At 36.2% G+C, this 21,536-nt stretch overlaps 2 protein-coding genes across 2 annotated transcripts; one reads left to right on the forward strand and one right to left on the reverse strand.

The window, feature by feature from the left end:
- Positions 1-2,523: 2,523 nt before the first annotated feature.
- LOC147384370 (DEAD-box ATP-dependent RNA helicase 37-like) lies at positions 2,524-16,303 on the forward strand. Its single transcript, XM_086425368.1, has 6 exons — positions 2,524-3,525; positions 3,600-3,683; positions 7,829-8,071; positions 8,802-8,969; positions 9,546-9,659; positions 15,429-16,303. The coding sequence occupies exons 1-6, from the start codon at positions 2,842-2,844 to the stop codon at positions 15,912-15,914; spliced, it is 1,779 nt and encodes a 592-aa protein (XP_086281494.1). The 5' UTR covers positions 2,524-2,841; the 3' UTR covers positions 15,915-16,303.
- A 2,088-nt stretch (positions 16,304-18,391) lies between these two features.
- On the reverse strand, positions 18,392-21,163 carry LOC147384371 (G2/mitotic-specific cyclin S13-7-like). The gene is made up of 8 exons (XM_086426806.1): positions 20,910-21,163; positions 20,378-20,448; positions 20,027-20,260; positions 19,809-19,934; positions 19,475-19,723; positions 19,229-19,378; positions 18,966-19,144; positions 18,392-18,875 (listed from the first exon to the last, which is right to left on the reverse strand). The coding sequence occupies exons 1-8, from the start codon at positions 20,947-20,949 to the stop codon at positions 18,740-18,742; spliced, it is 1,185 nt and encodes a 394-aa protein (XP_086282932.1). The 5' UTR covers positions 20,950-21,163; the 3' UTR covers positions 18,392-18,739.
- Between the last annotated feature and the right edge of the window lie 373 nt (positions 21,164-21,536).

Raw genomic sequence — 21,536 nt, forward strand, 5'->3', positions numbered from 1 at the left:
GCTGTTGCTATTGCTGAAGCAACTTATTGAATTGAGTATATTGTTTGGTAACATGCTGTCTAATTGTGTTGTTAAAATGTTGAACTGTTTGATAACCTACTATCTAGAAATTGTTGGATGAAATTAAAAATAATATTTTAAAAAAATATTATTTATGTGATATAAGTACTAATATGTTAACAATAAATATAAACATATGATTTAATATTAAAAAATTAAAATTAAAATTCAACTCTAACTAGAGCTACTTTTTCCATCAAGCCAAAGTTCAAACAATTAAAAGAGAATAAATAGAACATAGGTGAACTTTATTGTATTTAAATGATTGATAAAACACTAGCTCGCGCAAGAGGCTTGAAAGAGAGGTATTATCCTTCACACCCACCATTGTCTAAACCTGTGCACTCTAGTCTTTTCGTTCTATCTCTCTCTCTTCTATGTACTTTTATTTTTTTCTCTATCAATCAATACGAGACTCTAGTTCATATATTTTGAACTGCTTCAACATAATTGTGTGAGAAACTATGATTTGCATGGTCATTTTCAGGAAAATTATTTATCTTAAAAAGTAATTTTCCCTTCATTATTACTAGCTGCCGCGATCTAAACACCCATATTTTGATACCCATAACATGATGAAGTTGTCACATGTAATAACACGGGTGACATTAATAATGCTCAATTGAAAATAAAGATAATATTCGTCTTCCACTATATTAAATATGTTTAAAAAAAAAAAAGATATATGACGTAAAGAAGGAAATATATTTACAAGTATAAGGAAGGGTGTAGAAAGTGGCGGTTCTAGGAACAACGACCACAATGGAGAATAGGCCTATTGCCAACCCCAACACTATCTTAACACTTATCTTGATAGCCATTTTTTCTTGGATGATCTTATAGAATACTGTGTAAACTAAATGTTTATGATGCACCAAAGCAATGTAAGTTATTATAGTCCCCTCCCTATTTATAGAATAAAACCAACATTTTTTATCTCTCCAATCCATGAGATAAGTTCTTTTAAGTTCTTGATAAAAGATGAATTTGAGAGTTCTCAATTCAAAGTCAACAAATAAAGTTTTCATTTTTGTGTGTGGTTGAGATGTACATACACCATAATAATTCAACTAGCTGAGTTATATATGGGTCTAAGCCCAAAGCATTGTAAGTTATTATGGATCAACATTTGTGATTGGAGAGCATGAGCTACACATGGGTTCAAGTCCAAAGCATTGTAAGTTATTATGGATCAGCATTTGTGATTGGACAACATTAATTTCTTAGTGGACCTCCAAAGTGCAGAGAGTATAACAGAGAGAGAAAGGCAGAAACTAGTCCAAAGGAAGGATCCTATGGGTGTGTGTGTAAGAGCTGAAAATCAGTCAGTCTTACATAAAGTAGACAAAGAATAATGGTTTTGATATCGCTAAGATTCTCTCTATGATAATATTCAAAATATTTAAATGTTTTTTAAGAAATTTTATTCATTTTAATTCTTCCATATGTGTCAATGCATTTAATTTTCTTGGTTATATAAAAAACAACCTTGGATATGTTTACACCTAAAAGCAAAAGCAACCCCTTTTTGCTGTTGTTTTACTGCATAGAGGCAGGCTAGCAGACCTATGCAGTAGGCATTTTGGTTTATTTTCTAAGAAAAATATTTTCTCTATGTTCAAACACACTTAGTGAAATCTGCCTTCATCTTAAACAATACACGACTGGCTAAGAGAAAACAAAGAAGGAGACTTGAAAACAGGCTTCTAAACAAAACAACTAAAAATGCAGACCTTCAAATCTTTATCGACAGTGATAAGTTCTCTCCATAGATTTCGCTTCCTCTCTCATCACAGAAGGTTCTCTGCTTAATCAAACTACGCCCAAAACGAAGATCTCCAAGATCAGGTTACCCACTCCCCCCCTAAAAAACCTGATTTTTCTCTCTCAATCTATCTCTCTAATATACTCATTTCTCTAATCAAATTAACAATCTACAAATCAATCAATCTCTTCCTTGATACGAAAATTCATAATAAAAAATAAAATATAAAAAATAAAAAAAACAATTTTTTTTAAAAAAAGAGAATGATGTTGCTTAGCAGAGATAAAAGATGGAAAGAGAGATTGACGCCAACTTTACTATTCTTGTTAAACCGTGTGACTTGCGAATGCTCATTGAAGTATTGGTAGTCGAGAGAATCGACTGTTTTTTCTGAATGAATCAGCAACTAAAAAGAGATCTATTCGACCCTAAACACTAAAGTTCGAAAAACGAATGGAGTTCGGCATGATTTTAGCTGTGCGAAAGGTTTTCCAAACAGACTATTAATAATATAGATGTTATGCAAATATAAAAAAGTTGGTGTGTTATAAGCAAAAAAATGTATCTTGCTAACGAAGCATTCAGAATTTAACCAAGATGGTGCTTTCGTCATTTCACGCTTTTAGAGAGCACGTTTTAACACCGTTCGTTTCATCTCAAGATGTCGTCCCCACTTCGTTCGGACAGGAGTCCATCTTTTTAAACGCAAGAGAGAGAGAGTGAGAGACAGAGAGGCGCTTAGATCGGAGTTGAAAAACATCGAAAAAAAATAAAAAAAAGCCGAAGAAGATATTTTTGTTTCCGCGTACGGTACCATTACACTAGTGCGAAACCCATTTTGTCTTCCTGCAGAAGTTAGGGTTTCTGGATTCTCAAACACCTCTACTTCGTCACCAATTCTAGGGTTTCTCTTGTACTATCTGATTATTGAACTCAAAAGGTTTGCTTTAATTTCTAGGGTTTTTTTAGTGTTAAATCATCGTGGAAGGAAGAAAAAAACAAAATTTTTCCCAATTATGCGAAATTCCTGGGCAGATTCTGTCGCAAATTCTACTACCGAGAACGATGGAGTTAATCAAGGTAGTACATCTCGTCCAGCTCGCTCTACTTACGTTCCACCACATCTTCGTAACCGTCCACCTTCATCAGACCCTCCTACACCTACCTTGACTACCCCTTCATCTAGTGGGCCCCGATGGGGAGGACCTACTCCTAGGGTTGATTACGGCAGACGTGGCGGTGGTAGTGTTTGGAACAGTGGTCGAAGAGAGCGAGAAGTGAACCCATTTGGGGATGATGATAGAGGTGGTGATACCGACAACGCGTTCACCGAACAAGAAAACACTGGCATTAACTTTGATGCTTACGAAGATATTCCTGTTGAGACAAGTGGCGAAAATGTGCCTCCACCTGTTAATACATTTGCGGAGATTGATTTAGGAGAAGCGCTTAATTTGAATATAAGGAGATGTAAGTATGTTAAGCCGACACCTGTGCAACGACATGCGATTCCAATTTCTCTTGGTGGACGTGATTTGATGGCTTGTGCTCAGACTGGATCGGGTAAGACAGCAGCATTTTGTTTCCCGATTATTAGTGGAATTATGAATGGACAATCTGGACAGAGACCGCCGCGAGGTGCCCGGACTGTGTTTCCGCTTGCACTTATTCTATCCCCTACAAGGGAGCTTTCTTGCCAGGTATATGTTTGGCCGAGTTTGAATTTTCTGTTTTTGAAAGCTTTTAGTATTGAATTATGTGTGTTTTTTTGCAGATACACGATGAAGCTAAAAAGTTTTCATATCAAACAGGTGTTAGGGTGGTTGTTGCTTATGGAGGAGCTCCAATTAATCAACAGGTTTTAATAATTATTTTGTTTGTCATTTCGGGTGTTTATTTTTGGATGAATTAATTATTAACTAAAATGTTTAGTTCATTATTTAGTACTTGTTAATTTTCACTTATTCAGTTGTTCATTTGCTATGGAACTACTACATTCTACACCTTTAAGGATAACTGGTTACTGGGTTTAAAACGAGGGATAGTCAAGTGGCGAATTTCCTGCCTGACCTCAGATCATCTCCTCTAATATTGGAACCGTAGGAGTACCCAACTGGTCAATCCCTTTGATGTCCCAATTTTTATTTGTTTATTTATTTATTTTTTTAAGAGTAAGAGAGTGGTGGACCTCATTGGTATAGTTTTAGATGCAAGATGAATGGCCCAAAGTGAAATTTAAATTTGGGAACTTTGTGGAGTTTGCACAAATTGAGGCATTATGTCTGGAGAAAGAAGCAAAAGAACTAATATTAGGGCCTAGGAGATCAATTTAGGGAAAAATTAAGGGTGAGATATCTGAAGGAAGGTGATATTTTTTCATCAATTGGAAAAAACCCACAAGAAGTCAAAATCCAATTTTAGAATGGTTATAAAAAATTCCATTCACTGAGGAGATTAAAGTAAGACCATCCTTTGATTGTACATTGCCATAGTAGAGATTTTGGTTAGAAAGTTCATTCGATGTGAGTTCTGGGATGTTATTAGAAGTATTAATGGAGATAAGGCTTCAAGCTTGGATGAGTTTTGGGTCTTTCGTTAAAACATGCTGGGAAGTGGATTGACTATCTTCATTTATGCTCTAATGATATGTTTCTTGTTCTTTCCCCTAAAATACATGGAGTGGAATGTATATTGGAGATGAGATCGTTTGCATTGGATGTCATTGAGGGTAACACTTTGTTGAGACAAAACTGCGTTGGAGAGGGAGTAATGGAGTTCTAAAGTAAGCTATTTATCGAGGATAGTAGAGTGAGATTGTCTTATGATCGTATATCTTCATAGCGGAGTCTTTTCAGTTGTGAACTAATAAGTCTTTTGACTCCTAATACTTTTATGATTCTGATCTACTGATTCTAGTAGCAGAACAAGTAGTAGATATTAGTTGGATCTTTCTTGGTTATGGTATTTTGTTTGATGCTTTACGCCTAGATTTATTCTAGATTCCCAAGATCTATTATTATTATTAATTTTTTTTTTTGGGGTGGGTGGGTTAAGAACCTTTCAATGTTTCTTTACTTGTTTGCGTCAATATTTTGGACATGATCTTGACAATCAATCATTTAATCTCTCATAGGACTTAATAGTGAATCATTGTTTTATTTGTAAGGCTAAAGGGGGTCACCTTCTCATTCATAGTGATTTTGCTTATGTGATTCGGAGCCACTTTCTTTACCATGTGGTATTTGCTGGATAGTTCTGTCTTCTATAGTATCTCTCTAGAATGTTGGCAATGCACCAATTTTTATATAGTGGCAGAATCAGTGGAGAATGATTCCGTTTGCACTTTGTTGGGGCTTTTGGAAAGAGAAAAACAAGAAAATTTTTGAAGGAAAGGGGATGGGTCTTCATGCCTTCACCTTTCTTTTATAAGTAATATTTCATTAATATGGCAATTGAGGAGACCAACCAAAATACAGGGAAACAAGGGAAAACAATATGCAAAACTCCCTTAAAAATACACTAGGTACATAGATGCTACAAACCTACTCTCATCTACACTGTCTTCAGAGTAGATTCCCCTAAATTCTTTAAAAACTTTGCTCCAAGAAAATCACCACCCCAACATTGAGATGATAACATCTTGGTACTACTGAAATGTGACCATTCCTTTCCTTCCATAACCCCCAACAAGTTGTTAAGGGGGTATTATCTTAATTTTTTTTGATACATGGGTTCCAAAATTTGTCCGATTAATCCCATGGACACGCCCGTAACCACTTCCAGCACATGCCTTGTGTACTTGGCCTTTTAAAGCACCAGGGTGGTGGCCAACAATGGGTTGAAGTGATTCGAACTCAGGACCTCGTCTTCCCGAGGCATGGTCCTAGCCATCTCACCAACCCTTTGTTGGTTATGATCTTATTAATCTAAGCTTTTCATCTTTCTCATTTGAGGATTTTGACATTATAGATGGGAACCTGGGTTCCACAATGATAGTTTTGTTATTCCTAGCCCATGTTTTATGTTGATCTTCTCGTTCATCATTTTGTGCCCCCTTTTCTTTAAATATTACAATTATCAAAAGAAAATTGTGAAAAAATACACTAGGTAGCTGTTTAAGAATGAAAAGGCACTTTTTTAGCAGTTTTTTTTCCTTTTGTTTTGTTTTTTTGGTTGGACACATATTGACAGTCATTTCCATCTGAGCACATCTTGGTACAACTTGATATGTAAGGAATGCCATGTGTTAATTTAACGGTTTTCTATAAAATAACTTTTAAAGAAGGTTGCCGTGTTCCATTCTCTACACACTAAGTTATTAAGCTGTTACATACTTCTAATATTATAAATCTACTTTTATTTTTAAAGTATTATCCATCAAATTCTTTACTAAGTAATTGTATTACTTTATGTTGTATGGAAATGCTTTCTTTTATTTTTGATATTTATCCATATTTTAGTTTTTTATTTTTAATTTCTTGGGTGAAATATAGCTAAAGCATTATGTTATAATAGGCGGCGTGTGTTTTTGAAGGTAGAATATGGGACACCTTGTATCCATGTTTGTACTGTCACATGCAGGGGCAGAGCCAGGATTTTACCCACGTGGGGGCAACTAAGAGTGAAATTTTTTTGTGTAGGGCAACTCAGAGTGGTAAAATAATTTTGTGGGGGTAATAGCGGCGGATTTTTTTTATCTGTCAATGTTATCTGTCAATGTTATCTGTCCCAATAGCTTATACATACTTTGATTTTGCAAATTCTTGTTGGGGTAAGTGTCCGCACTGTAAATCCGCCCTTGGTCACATGCTTCTGCGTCAATGTTACATAGTGGGAAGGAATTAGGCCTTTATGCATACTTTTCCTTTTATGCCTGCATGGAAGCAATTTTACTTCTCTTATTACGCTTGCTTAGTTATTTCATTTTATTTTATTTTTTAAAAGTTGTGTGCTTGTGAAATCATGGAATAGTATCCAACTTCCTAAAGTCTAGATTAACTTACTAACTTTGAAAAAAGAAAAAAGAAAAAAGAAAAAAGAAAAAAAATCTTCTGGCGTTGCTATGGGAAATTAGAAAATAGGAAGATATATGATTATTCCCACTGCAACTCCCTACTTTTCTGCTTGCAATTTCTTGTCTCATGGTAAATCTATTTTTAATTGTGTAAGGTGATGCTCGAAGCAAAGTAGTACATATAAACAAAGCCTACTATCATTATTTTTCTATAAGCAAAGCAAATGAAAAAATAACAAAAGACTGAAGAAGAGAAGGGGAGAGGAAGAGAAAAAAAAAAAAAAGGGAAAGAAACAACAGAAAGAGAAGACTGCTTTCGTGTGACAGAAAAGAGACATAGAGGGTGTTGTTTCTTTGTTTCAGAGGGAAAGAAAATTGGAAAAAAATATAGCAAAAGACTGATGAAGAAAGAAGGTGGTTTAAGAGGAAAGAAACAACAGAGTGAGACACCTGCTTTTATGTTGCGTAGATACTACCCTCCCCTAAAACAGAAAAGAGATGGAAAGGGGATTGTTTCTTCGTTGCACAAACACAGTCGCTCTCCTTGAAAATAAGAGAGAACGGAGTTGTTGTTTCAATGTTTCAGAAACAAAGCACTTGCTCGTCAGCTATACTTGATAGGATTCCGAAAAAATATATATTTTCTTACTTTAACAACCCCCACAAATTAAATTAGGGAATGGAAAATGAGTACAAACTTTGGACTTGATTACCATGGTCCTTAAATTTCCACAATTATATTTGCAACTCAGTGACCTAAATGTTTCTCAAGTTCCTTGTTTGACCAAATATGCTTGTGTCCTCGGTTTCTGCTTGTAGGCTTTGCTTATCTCTTTGGTTAGGTATGCTTGGTTTCTGGATTTGTAGTCTATTTTTTATTGGGTATCCATGCATTTTTCCTTTTTACCCCACTCATATTTAGTGTAAATATATTGCATTTTCTATTTTACCATGTATGTTTACTGAGGAAGTTTCTTATGTTTTGTTAGCTGAGGGAGCTGGAGAGAGGTGTTGATATTCTTGTGGCTACTCCTGGACGTTTGGTGGATTTGCTGGAGAGGGCTAGAGTTTCATTACAGATGATCAGATATTTGGCTCTAGATGAGGCAGATCGAATGTTGGATATGGGTTTTGAGCCACAAATTAGAAAGATTGTTGAACAAACGGAAATGCCTCAGCGAGGTATTAGACAGACAATGTTGTTCAGTGCAACCTTTCCAAAAGAGATACAGGTTATTTAAACATTTATGAAGATTCTTTCTGGTGTTTGTTTGGTTTCCTTATGAAGATTCAAAATTTACAATATTGGGCATTTGTTTGATGGAGTACAACAAGAGGGATTATTAATGAAGTTGAAGTGAACTTTGAACTTTAGGCTTCATTAACAACCTAATTATGATGGTACCTTGTCAACGCTTGTGGGGGTGTTGCTTCTGATATCTCCATGGGATACAACTTGATGTAAAAAGCAACATAGTGTATTTGTGTGTCCTGATATTTATGGTTCATACACGATGTTGTCCTTTTTTATTATTTATTGTTGTTACTATTTTCTTGCATGTAAGCATAAGTTGTATTTCCTTTCTCTTGTGATGATCATAATTCCACCTTCTATTACCTATTAAAAAAATCAAGTCTAATTTTTAGCGCACCTTCCTAGTTTTAATTTTTCCATTTTTTCAATTACTGATTAAATCTCAGGTTCTGCTTATTGTAATCATACATTAAGTGCAGAACACACTACTCATGGTAGTATTTCAAATTTCTGGGTTTTTGAATTTTTGTGCTTTTTGGAGGGATCATACTTGTACGAGTTGTAGATGCCAAACTCCTATGTTTTTTATTTTGAATATATTCTAGATTTCTAGTGGAAATCTTGCTAAAGATTATTTACATTTGATGATCTTCCAACTTACTTCTGCCCTGACCCTTTTTACAACTTGTGGTTGATTATGTATGCAGAGACTGGCTTCGGATTTCCTTTCAAATTACATTTTTCTGGCTGTTGGAAGGGTTGGTTCAAGTACCGATTTGATTGTTCAAAGGGTTGAATTTGTTAATGAGTCAGATAAAAGAAGCCACCTCATGGATCTTCTTCATGCTCAGAGGGCAAATGGATCTCATGGAAAGGTAAGGAGAAGCTACACTCTAGATATGTGCTCATGTTTTCCGCTTATATTTTTAGAGCTGCTATTGGCACCCCATCTTCTACTTATTACACTCCAATTCCTTAAATTATTTATCACACTTCAATTGAAGATGAAAACATGCTCTTCATATATTATCAAGGTTAGATTCAGATTATAATCTCAACATTATAACACCCGTTCAAACAATTTGAGTAGATGTTTACAATTATGATTAGGCTCATATAAAATCCTAAATCCAAAAGAAAAAAAGAAAAAGAAATTCTAGTGAAAAGAACAACAGAGCTTCTATAGGCACTCCAACTTTTACTTATTTTCAACCATTCACTTATTTTTGTTATATTTAGTTGGGGTGTAATAAGTAAAATTTGGGGTACCAATAGCAGCTCTCTATATTTTTCTTATATCAACCATGGATGAAGTTATTGATGGTTTTGTTTTCTTTGTTATTAATTCTCACACTTTAATTTTCCAACTGCAAGGAGTAGATTCTAGTATCTTGATTATGTACGTATTGTCGATTCGTATAATTAACACAGTTATTTTATTGAGTTGCCAGCAAGCTCTCACTCTAGTTTTTGTGGAGACAAAGAAAGGAGCTGATTCATTGGAACACTGGTTGTGTATGAATGGATTTCCTGCAACCACCATTCATGGTGATAGAACACAGCAGGTAAGGGTCGACTATATTAGAGAGACAGTTTGATCCTGTTTAGTAGACCGTAATCATATTCCTTGGTTAATGCTTTCTTATATGTGATTTTTGCTGGATAGAATTCAATGATGTTTTATTCCCTTTTCATTAATGCTTGCCCCTCTTGTGCCTTGCTGGAAATCTACAAGGATTGCAGTTTTAAATATGGTGCTCATGTTGTCATTCATATAAGCTGAACATGTAACTTCTAATCTTTTTGATTCTTCTGAATTATTAATGGCTTATAAATTTTTTACTAACATAAAAATACTACTTCGATGCAAACTGAATAAAATGTGATGTGCTGAATAACCATTGAATCAGCCAGGCAATGTTCTTGAAGGAATGTATGTAAGCAACAATACAGAAAAGAAATAAATTTTGGAAGAGAAAGATGATGACAGGTAGAGGACTAAAGATGATGCAGCCTGGGCTTAGCTTGTTGCATTGCAGTTAGTAGAAGGTGGATAATCAAGATGGAAGGGAATTTTTTTTTTTCTTTTGGTAAAGGTGAACTTGTCATCAAGATGGAAGTCTGTTGGTCTACCTATGAAGAGCTCGAATGAGGCTTGATGCATGCTGTCCTGTTTGCTTGAAGAAATATTTTACAACAAGATCTGGAAGCTGAGTAACCGCTTCCTACTTTTGCCTATCCCTGCCCATATAAAGGGGAAAAAAGGGGTTGATTTAGATTTGGTGGTCGGATCCTCCATTTTAAGATTGGCTGAGAGTGGTGTTCAGAGAGGTTGAAAGTGTGGAATATGGAAGAGTGGAGGTTAAGAAGGAGATCCCCTGGGGCATTGAAGAGATTGATAGAATATGGAGGAGAGTTTGAAAGTGTGAAATATGGAGGAGAGTTTGAAAGAATGGAGGTTAAGAAGGAGATCCCCTGGGGCATTGAAGAGATTGATAGAAGAGAGGAACTGTGTCATCCATCTTTAGAGGATGAAGTCACAATATGTGAGCTTAAGGAGAAATTCTGGAGGGTGGTGTCGATGGAAGAGGTGAGTTGCAGGCAAAAATTGAGAGTAAGGTGGAAAGAAGGGTATAAGAGCACAAAAATACTTTTATCATATAGCAAGCTGCCACAATAGGGTAAATCATAAAGTTTGAGGGTGAATGGTGTTTGGTTGGAAGGTGAAGGAGGAAGTTCATTAAGGGGTTGTTGATTGCTATAATATTCTTTTATTTGAGGAATCCTTCATGAGGGCCTAGATTGGATAACTTACATTTGATCGTCTCTTGGAGGAGGATGGTAGATGATTGGAGAGACCTTTTGAGGATAAAGAGGTTTTCTAAACGGTCATAGGTCTAATAGTCGTATTGTTGCTCTCATCTGGAAGAAGCAAAGTGTAGAGGACATCTCTGAGCTGAGGCCCATTAGTTTGGTAAGTGCTACATATAAAAAGATTTTGGTTGCTAGAATGAAAGATGTTGTTCAGGGGATGATTGTGTCATCTTAGGGTGCATTTGTTAAGGGAAGGTAGATTCTAATGAAGTTCTAATCAATGAATGTATCAATTCTAGACTAAAGTTGGGAGTGTTGGGATAGTTTGTAAGATTGATTTGGAGTAGGCTTAGGACCATGTTAGTTGGGAATGCTTGAAATGTTTCTTAGGTCGTACGGCTTTTGGGAGAAGTGGATTATGAAGTGCATGCCTTCTCTCTCCTTTACAATTATGGTGAGTGGCTCAGTGATTGCTTTCTTTAGGAGTTAAGAGGAATTTTTTGACAAAGGGACCTACTTTCTCCATTCTTGTTTATTGTGATGGCTGAGGCCTTGGGAAGTGAGTGGCTTATGGGATTTACCCTCTTTTGTTGTAAGGCAGTCGAGCTTGATGGTGTCTCATATATACTTTTCTGACGATATGTTGGTGTTCTTGGATGCTTATTTGAGTCAGCTTAGGATTTTGGTTGTTATTCTCTGTTGTTTTGAGGCCAGTCTTGGTCTTCGTCTTTTTTGGGATGTCAGGTGGGCTCTTTTCCTTCCACATATCTGGCTTGTGACCATGTGACCAACAAATGCTGTTTGCACATCACAAATGCCATCGCACACATCGCATATGCCATCACATATTGGCAGATAATATAATTTGGGGTATGCGACTGTAGCATATGCAATTTTCACTTTGAAAATAGCATATGTGAATATGTGACCGTTTGACAAATACTAATAACAAGCAATTATGTGATCTAGCTATTAAAAGGTTGGGAAGTAGTTGAGTTCTTGCCAAACAAGTTGATGGGTTGCTTTTTAGCTTATCCTCGTGTGTTTGAGTCTTGGTCTCAATTGGGCTACTCCTTCATGGGGTCTTGGAGGAGATTGTGGAACTTTCTTCCACTTGTAGTTCGTTGGAGTATCTAGAGAAAGAGAGAGAAATGCTTGTGTTTTTGAAAATAAGGTTATGTAGTAGGGTAGAACACACAAACTTGGAGTTTATGTTAAAAATCAGGTTCTAGGGTGAAATCCCAAGAACTAGGATTAATGAAAAATCTCTATGTCAAGCAAAAATGACTATAAACATCACTAAAATTAATAACTAATATCGGGTTCTTATGCTAAAAAAACAAAGAAAGGGAAGAAAAGTATTTTTTTTTCTTTTATTAATTTTTGTTTTGATAAGTTAAATTTTATTGATGAGAGGGGGGAAGTCCTAAAAAACTTAGAAAAACTATCTTTTCCTACTTGTTTTCACGATAAGGAGGATCATTGCAGTGGCGCTGAAAATTTTGCCTTTGTGTGGCGTTGTCGTACTTCGGAAAAACATATAACTCCTTGTGGTGAGTATTACCCACATGGGAGATTTGGGTAGTAGGGCAATAATTGTTGGTTGGTTCTGGTGAATAGATAGATTTGGGTAGTGGGACGATAATTGTTGGCTGATTTTGGTGAATAGGTAGGGTCTTATGGGAGTTGGTGATGGTTTTGGGACTTATTTTGGTGTTTCAGAGGGGTATAATGTTGGGGAAGTCCGTGAACAATATGGTTTGAAGGTGGTGGAACAAAGGGATTTTGTTTGAGAGGGATCGGGAGTGCGGAATTTCGATTTTGGCCCTGGAGTGCTTGGAGAGGATTTTTTGTAGCAGAAGCAACTTTGGCATGGGAAGAGATACTTTCATTAATAAATTGAAGGAGAGAATACAAATGTTTAGAAAGTTGTAAAACAGACAATTTTGGATTGTTGTGGGCTTGGGGCATTATAGTATATGGCTTGAATTAGTGTTAAATCTACCTTCAATTTCTCATCATTTGTTTGATGAACATTATCAAACTGAGCGGTAACTTCCTCAAGTGCACTACGTATTTCTTCGCACTTCATATGTTCTTGTGCGTCTCCCTTCAAAAGATTGTGGCTCCTTGTACCCATCGGCATGATGAAGAGCAAAAGTGTATGGTTCTGATACTAACTGATGTTGGGTAGACCACACGAACTTGGAGTTTATGTTAAAAATCAGGTTCTAGGGTGAAATCCCAAGAGTTAGGAGTAATGAAGAATCTCTATGTCGAGCAGAACAGACTAGAAACTTCAATCTATGTTTGAGGTTGATGGAAATCAATCACAAATACTAAAATTAAGAATCAATATCGGGTTCTTATGCAAAAAAAGAAAAAAAAAAAAAAAACGAAGGGGAGAAAAGTCTCTTCTTTTTCTTTTATTAGTCAATCTTTAAACAAAAAAAAAAAGATAATTGCTAAATTTGTTTATTGGAGCTCCTTATATAGATAACTCCTTTATAACAACTTAGAAACCTTTTAAAATACTAAAAAGTAATTTCCTAATCTATCTATAACATATTACTAATCTTCTTAGACACCTAAAAGGACTTCTAATTTTGTAACCTAAAGAATAAAAATGAGTTTAGAAAATGATAGAAACATAAAACAAATTAGAAACTAGACAAAATAGAAACTTCCTAAAGTTGAAATAGAAACTAACTATGAAAAGAAATTTTCTAAAATTGAAATAAAAATTAACAAGGACTACTTAAACAACTTAAAAATAGAAACTCAATAAAATAAAAATTCCTAAGAGAAGCTGGATTAGGTCTTGTGGATTGGATCAAGTTGACTCAGTTAGTCAAACTGATTTGACTCGGTCAATGTTGCTGATTTCTTTCTTTGGCACATCTTAACTGGGTCATAGGCAATTGAGATAAGTGTCGGCAAGCCTATTTACATCACAATAAGTACTCTGTCTTGGATATTTTGATTTCTATTTTGTGTTTTCTTTTCTTTCGTAGTAAAATTTTAAAGAATTTAGGGGTATTTTTTCCTGAGCATTTCCTTTGTATCTTTAGGGATGGACATAATGTGACAGGCAGCCGCGAACCTTATAGATGCACAATCATAGAAAAAAGGCTCTTAGTACAGATAGAGCCCAAAAGTTGGTGTGGTTCTCATGGCTACTTTGAATGGGCTTTAACAAAGTGTTTCCTTTTTTGTTTCCCTTCCCCTTCACTTTCTCACCACCTCTGTTTGGTAGTGTTCCATGATTCAGTAGGTCATTTGTGTAGATGTGGCAATGGGAAAGTTTCTTGACTTAGCATTCTCTATTGTGAAATCTGTATCAAAGACATTAGCGGTTGTGTCAAAACACTTTTAATGCTGTTACCTTTGTTTCTAGTTCCAGCTGGTGGTTGTATGAACTTCCTTCTTAGATTGTCGTTTTTTCTAGGGTGAGGTTTCTTTTAAGTTTTATCTGGGATAAATGACAATCTGTCTCTAGATGTGGTCCCAGGAAAACTGATCCTTTCCCCTTCCCAAGATTATCATTCTTTAGAGGATCTAGTGTTGCAGAAAGTTAATGACTTCTTCTTTGGGTTGAGAAAGTATATTGTAAGATCAGTTGGTAGTTTTGATAGACAGCTTGATGATACTACAGAGAATGTCTGACTTCAATCTCATTATATTAATATCTTACGCAGGGAAGGGAAAAGACCATTGGAGGGTGGTGTTGGATGACATTAATTCTTTGAAACAGTTATTATGACAAGGTGGTGGAGGTATTGGTATGTAGATAAGGATACCCATGGCGTAGTCCCTGCACTGCCATTCTTCTGCTAGTACCTACCTCACCCGTTCTAAGGGTCAATTTCTTTTCAATACAAGGTGTCCGAGTTGTGGCTTCCTTTGAATTTTTATTTTATTTTATTAATACCGGAAATCAAGGTGCTTAGGTAATGTTGCCTAGAGAATACATCATTTCAAACATATTCTTTAACATGGTCTTGGAATTTTAAAGGTGAATGAATTACTTTGTGAAAAATCCGGATATTCAACTTATGCAAGAACAATAATCTTAATTAAGAAAATGAAATATAGCTGGATCATCGGTGTTTTGCCATTATTATTGTTTATTTCTCAAGAGCTGCCTTGATATTATAAATTTCTAGCAACCAAATGGACCATATTGTTATGTGTTTTTCGTTCCTGCCATATTGCAATTCATGGAACTGGTTTTGCTAGTCTAAGATGGGTCATTTGTGAAGCTTGATTTTGATGTTGTTAATAGATCTTCATCGAACTAGGAAGATTGTCTATTGGTTTGGAGGGGTAAATGAGTAGAGAAGCATTTATATTAGGATACAAATCCAAGCAACTGAAATATTCTAATCCTCAAAATATTTAGTGCATACACCTATGATGAAGCTATGGTTCAGGAAAGTTTTGGTTTATAATATTCTTTAGGGATTATCTTCGAACATGTCTGAGCTGGACTATAAACAAATGTGATTTTGTATTTTCAGGAAAGGGAATACGCATTGAGATCATTCAAGAGTGGAACAACCCCAATTTTGGTGGCAACGGATGTGGCGGCACGTGGCCTTGATATACCCCATGTTGCACATGTTGTCAACTTTGACCTCCCCAACGACATCGATGATTACGTCCATCGGATAGGCCGAACAGGGCGAGCAGGTAATACTGGCTTGGCGACTGCCTTCTTCAACGAGAACAACTCCTCGTTGGCTAGGGCACTAGCTGATCTAATGCAGGAATCTAGCCAAGAGGTACCTGCTTGGCTCTCCCGTTATGCGGCCCATTCATATGGAGGTGGGGGAAGGAACCGCCGTTCCGGAGGCCGCTTTGGTGGCCGTGACTTCCGGAGGGATAGGGGAGGAGGTGGTTCAGATTACTATGGTGGTGGTGGCAACAATAGTGGTGGATATGGGTACTCAGGTGGTTATGGGGGCGGTGGATATGGTCCAGGGGCAACAAGTGCATGGGATTAAAATCCTGTTCTTTACTATAGTTATCTTTAATTGATCAAAAGTTTTTTTTTCTTCTTTTTTAGGTTAAGGTTTATTAAATGTGTCTTTTTAGTCCCCCTCATGGTTCTCCTAGAGGGAGCTATAGGGTGTGTACCAGCACCACCCCCCTTGAGATTGGAAAGTGTGTTGCAAAATAATGGTCGTGGGAGCTGGTGATAAACGTACAGATTAGGTTTTTCTTTTTGTTTTGTTTTGTTTTTAGGTTTTGTAATTTTGGGTGGGAGTTGGGCTGTATAAGTAGAATGTGTAATGAGAGAGGGCGAGGGGGGGAGGGTTTCCTTTTGGCCGCTTTATTAATCTCAAAGCATGTTCTTTTCCACCCAATTTGATGTTGGGGGTTATCAATGAAAGCACTGGTCTTTTCCTTGTTTGCCTTGGTTTTCCTCTCTTTTTGACAGTCGGACTAGCCTAACCAAGGATTTCACCTTAATAATGGTCCATGGGCTCACCTTATGGCATCTAAAAACATGATCCAATGCATCAGGGTTGTAGTTGTTTTAGGACAATTCTATGTACTTTGAATCCAGAAAAAAGAACTACTTAATTGTACGCATGCATCCCCTTGTGCAGATTTTGGGCAACCATGCCACACTTATATTGTTTTAAAAAAAAAAAAAATCTATGAACCCATCTAAGATTTTCACTAAAAATATAGGATGAATTGAAAAATATGAAATAAATCGAACTCATACATCATGGAGGAATGCACCCAATAGTTCCTTTATGGCAAATTGGCAATCACCCACAATCGTGTCATTATCCCAAAGAATATTGCTCGACTTTATATCACAATGAACAATAGGTGTTCTGGCAACGTTTATGAAGGTAATCTAAAGCAGACGCAACATTGATTGCTATATTTAACCTTGGCTAAGGTTCAAATTGCTTCACTGATTTTGATAATTTGAACTTGGGCGCAACTAATTTTCTAGGCTTCCATTAGTCATGAACTCAAAAAATTAGAGATTTGAAGTCATTACCTTCGAAGTCCACACTCGAGCAAACAGTTAAGATGTTGAGTAGATTTAGGTGTCGAACTTTACGCAAGGTTTCATATTCAGTAGTAAACCATTGAAAGCTCCACTTTGGATCAGGTAGAATACCTTCACAACAATGTGTTTCATCTTGATGAAGAACTCACTCCTTTATAGAAGGATCCAACATGATTTTTTCTCCAATGACGTTCAAGAAACGTCGCTAAAGCAAGTGAAGATAGAATTGTGCCAATTGTCACCTTGAAAGCAAGACACAATACTCCCCATTTCATAGAGTTCTTGAAGGAAAAGCATGTTCAGAGATACCCCCACAAAGCTTACTATTTCCAACAATTGAAAATGCGCTAGGTATCACTGCCTTGAGATCATTGAAAAACATATTTAAAATTTTATTTTAAGAAATAAAGGTAGTCTAGATCTCTAGAAATTTGTCCAAGCAAGTGGTTTTTAGAAATATTTGACTCTTGATATGTTTCAAAGAACCTAAATATGAGGGGATGAAACCTTGAAAGAAATCACCATGCTAATGAAACAAGCACCAACAAGAGTGCTAATTTGACCAATCAATTTGTTCATAAAAACATCTAGTTGTTCAAGGTAGGGACAAAAACCAATAATCTCTGTTTGGGTATGTTACCATTAAGATTTTTAGTAGAAAGATCCAATATTTGCAAGAATTGACATTTGCCAATATCCGAAATGATTCTTTCCTTCAAAGATGTCTGCTAATTTGAGTTGGTATGCTTGAGATATGTTTCCTAGGGAGGAAGGAATCTGTCCCGAGAATCTAATTCTGCGTAAAGTGAATCTTTGTAGCTTCTGAAGCATTCCAAAACCCTTGGGTTTGAGAGATTGGCTCAGTTTTGGTAGTTAGCTTAGCTACAAAATTATTCCTTAAATCAGTTTATTGCCCTTTAAACTTTCTCCTTTTAATTTCGTTGTCTCTGATGCTGGGGACCGACTGAAAGTAGAAGATCCACTCAAGACGACCATTCTTGCAGCTCTCACCCCCCTTTCTTAAGTGTGTGTGTGTGTGGGTGGGTGGGGGGGTTGACATCTCAACAGCTCAAGCAAAGGGACTCTCTGCATTTGTTGCGAATCACATTTTACACTTTGTTTTCTTTCTCATCTTTTTTCACTTTTAAAAATCTAGATCAACTTGGTTGAAAAACCAAAGCTTTTCATAACAGACTTTTCCCAGCATATTTTAAAAAAACTTACGGAGATTGGTCTTATCACACACACCTTACACACTGCTATTCTATGTCAAACGCATGAGAATTTGTTTCCAAGTAAAACCATATTCACTTGAGAGAAGTCTTTATCAGAGAGCATTTCAAACAAACCAACAACAAATAAGAAAGCAAAACACTTCACTTCCCCTCAACAACAATACTTGTGGATGATTTCAGCAGGTACACACTGGGTTTTCTTTCTCACATCTTTTTCATTTTAAAAAATTGTGGCATTACCGAGGTCGGTCTCAGTGAACCTTATCGCTGTTACATGTGTAAATATTTCTAGTAAACAACTTCAACTCCTAATGAGGATTTTCAAACTAACAAACAACAACACTGTACTTTCCATATTACAAAAATCTTCTTGTTAAGTATTAGAAAATATCACACCTGGTCATTACAAAACAACCACACTTTACTTACCATATTACAAAAATCTTCTTGTTACATATCAAACAAATATTAGAAAATGACACAATGAACTGAAATCTGGTCATTACAAAACCAATGATCCATCATCAATTAAAATCTTGCTTACGATACTCTTTCCTTATCAAGCCAAGAGGTTTTTTGCTGGTGGAAGAAGAGCAACAGAGCTGCAACAAGGATTTGAGTATTTCCTATGAACAACCTGCACCTCAGTTTTTGCAGCTGTGGAGTGGAAGTTCACCATTAGCTTGGCACAATCCCTGTCACAGGAAGAAAGATGATTTAGTGTTCTAATTTTCGTCTTAGGAAAGCCAAGATTGAGAGGGGGGAAAAAGCAAAAAAAATATTACATAAGCTGTGGTTCAGAGAATCCAGTGTGGAGCTGAAGTGTTTCACTCCAAAGAGGACTTTTGTTCAAAGTGCATCGTGCAGCATAAACTGCAGAGGCGGCCAGCATCGATGGACAGTACATTATTACTCCATATTGCATCAGACCCAACTCTGCCAAGAAGAATGCCATATTCTCCATCTGAATTTAAAGAAAATTAAGGATAATGAACAAGTGTGACAGTGTCGTCAAATTAGTAACACTAACATAAAGTATGATAATTACCTCCTGATCCGACACAGCGGCCTTAATAAAACGTACAAGGAAGACATAGGGTGTAGGGACTGTTAAGGTCCATTCAAGTTTGCCCAATATTTCTTTCTCCATGGCCAATATCTGCTCTCGGGTATAGGAAAGGCAAATGAAATCGTTCACCTGAAATTTACCAAAACCCCCCACCCAACCCAAATTATCAATAGAGTCCATTTAGTCACAACTATCTAGAAAAGGAATTAAAGTTAATAAGTATACCTGAGGTGCCCAAATTTCCTCATATTTACATGCTATGAGCATGGCACTTATGCCAACTAGCTGAAACTCCTTCCTCAGAACTGATTTAATCGAAAGGTATCGATCAAGTATATGGATAGTAAGATAAAGAGTTTCCGGCATGAGTTCAAACTTGTAATGTACTTCAATCAACCAGTCCACAAGAATTTCCCTCATCTTCTCATTAATGTTGTGTTGTGAAGACATGTAGTCATGGACTCGACTCAAATTCTACATCAGGGAGTTAAAGAAACATCGATATATATAAGATATAAAAATTTATCAATAGATAAAGATTAAAATTTAAGAAGAATACCTCTGTGAGCTTGTAAAATTTGTATATATCTTCTACATACTCCACTGCTGCCAATTGATTATCGATGTCCGCTGCATCGATGTCGACAATGGAGTCCTTTGGTTTGTATGTTAGACCACAAGCAACCTGATTTTTGCCAAAATTTCAAACTTTCTTGAAAAGGGTCTTTAAAAAAATTAGCAGAAAACCAAAGAACTTGTACAACTGAAGAAAATTACCTTGCTTCGAGCAGTTAGAACTGAAGTAAGGGTATTTACTTTCTTCCTTGACGATGGCCTTTCTCTATTCATGCGGGTTTCAGATTTTTCCTTTTTAGTCTCTTGTGTATCTGGGCTTATCTCGATTATCATCGTCATGGGTTTTGGATCAACAGTGATTTTCTTTTGATCTGCCTTTCCTCCCAATCCTTTAGCCACCACACCTCCATCAAAAATTACTGTCTCCACTTGTTTCTATGCATTTAAAAATATAATTCCATATATTTGGTGAGGAAGCAGATGTATATATATATATATATAAGTTTCATTAAGGAATCAGTGAGAAAGAAATGTTTCAATTACAATTACTACCTTATTCTCTAAGCCTCGAATGGTAACTAGATTTCCTATATCTCCAAGTGCTCGGCGATTATTTCCTTCGGCTGCAAATTTCATGAGAAATCTACTAAGAAAAAGCATGTATAAGAGAGAGAGAGAGGACTCCCCAAAGAAGAAAAGGCCTTGAGAAAACAAAAAACCCTCAAGAAAACCTTAAAAATTGAAATTTCAACAAAAGAAATGAAACCAGAATAAAAAGAAATAACAAGAGAATGCAAAGCCACACAGAAAATCTTCTTAAGTATATTGGAAATTGAAGAAATCCCCAGATACCATATTTCACAGATCAATGAAATCAAAGCAAGAACCTCAAACAGGAAAGGCTTTCATCAAAAGTAGAAACAGTGTGAAACCCAGTTAAATATCGAAAGATCACCGAAGAATCCAAAGAAAATCCTCACAAAAGGAGAAACCCACCTCATAAAAATGTAAAAAAAGAGGGGCAAGATCATAAAAGACGGAAATTGGTAGGTGGGATTTCACCAAAATCGGCAGTAGTTCATACCTCGGTTGTGTTGTTGTGGAACAATAGGTCTTGAAGCCATCTCTGATTCCTTCGGACCAAAAACACTTCCAATGGTCGAAAATAGTGACGATAACAAGAGCCGGAGGCGGCCACTCCGCGTCTCCTCCTCTTCAATCCTCAAATTCGCCACTTCTCTCTCTCTCTCTATAATCTCTCTCTGTTATTCTTTCTCTTCCTCTGCAATCTATTTCTCTGTTTTTTTTTTTGTTGGTTGGGTTTATGTTGGGAAATTACACATGAAGAGGAGAGCTCTTTTGAGTTTTAAACAAGGAAGGAAGGGGCGTCTCTCTCTAACGGTCTTTTTGTCCTTTTTAAAGCTGACCCTCGGATCTTGTTGAATCTACGGCTTAACCAGCCTTCCTTTTATTTTAAGTTTTATAGCCGTTTTTCTGATAAGGAAGCAAAGAAAGTTACCGTTGGCTGAAAAAGTAAGTAGTTAAAGTTAAATCGTTGTTTTTAAAAGATCAAAATAACGCTCAAGGGACGCTCTATTTGCACACGTGTAATGATTTCCTAACTCAACTTAAAAGATAACTCAAAAACTCACGACATAGCATGTGCAAAGCACAATAGATTTTTGCCTCGAGAAACACAATTTCACATCTT

This window comes from Akebia trifoliata, chromosome 15 (assembly GCF_017979445.1).
Source record: "Akebia trifoliata isolate Shusen 1 chromosome 15, ASM1797944v1, whole genome shotgun sequence".
Taxonomy (NCBI): Eukaryota; Viridiplantae; Streptophyta; class Magnoliopsida; order Ranunculales; family Lardizabalaceae; genus Akebia; species Akebia trifoliata.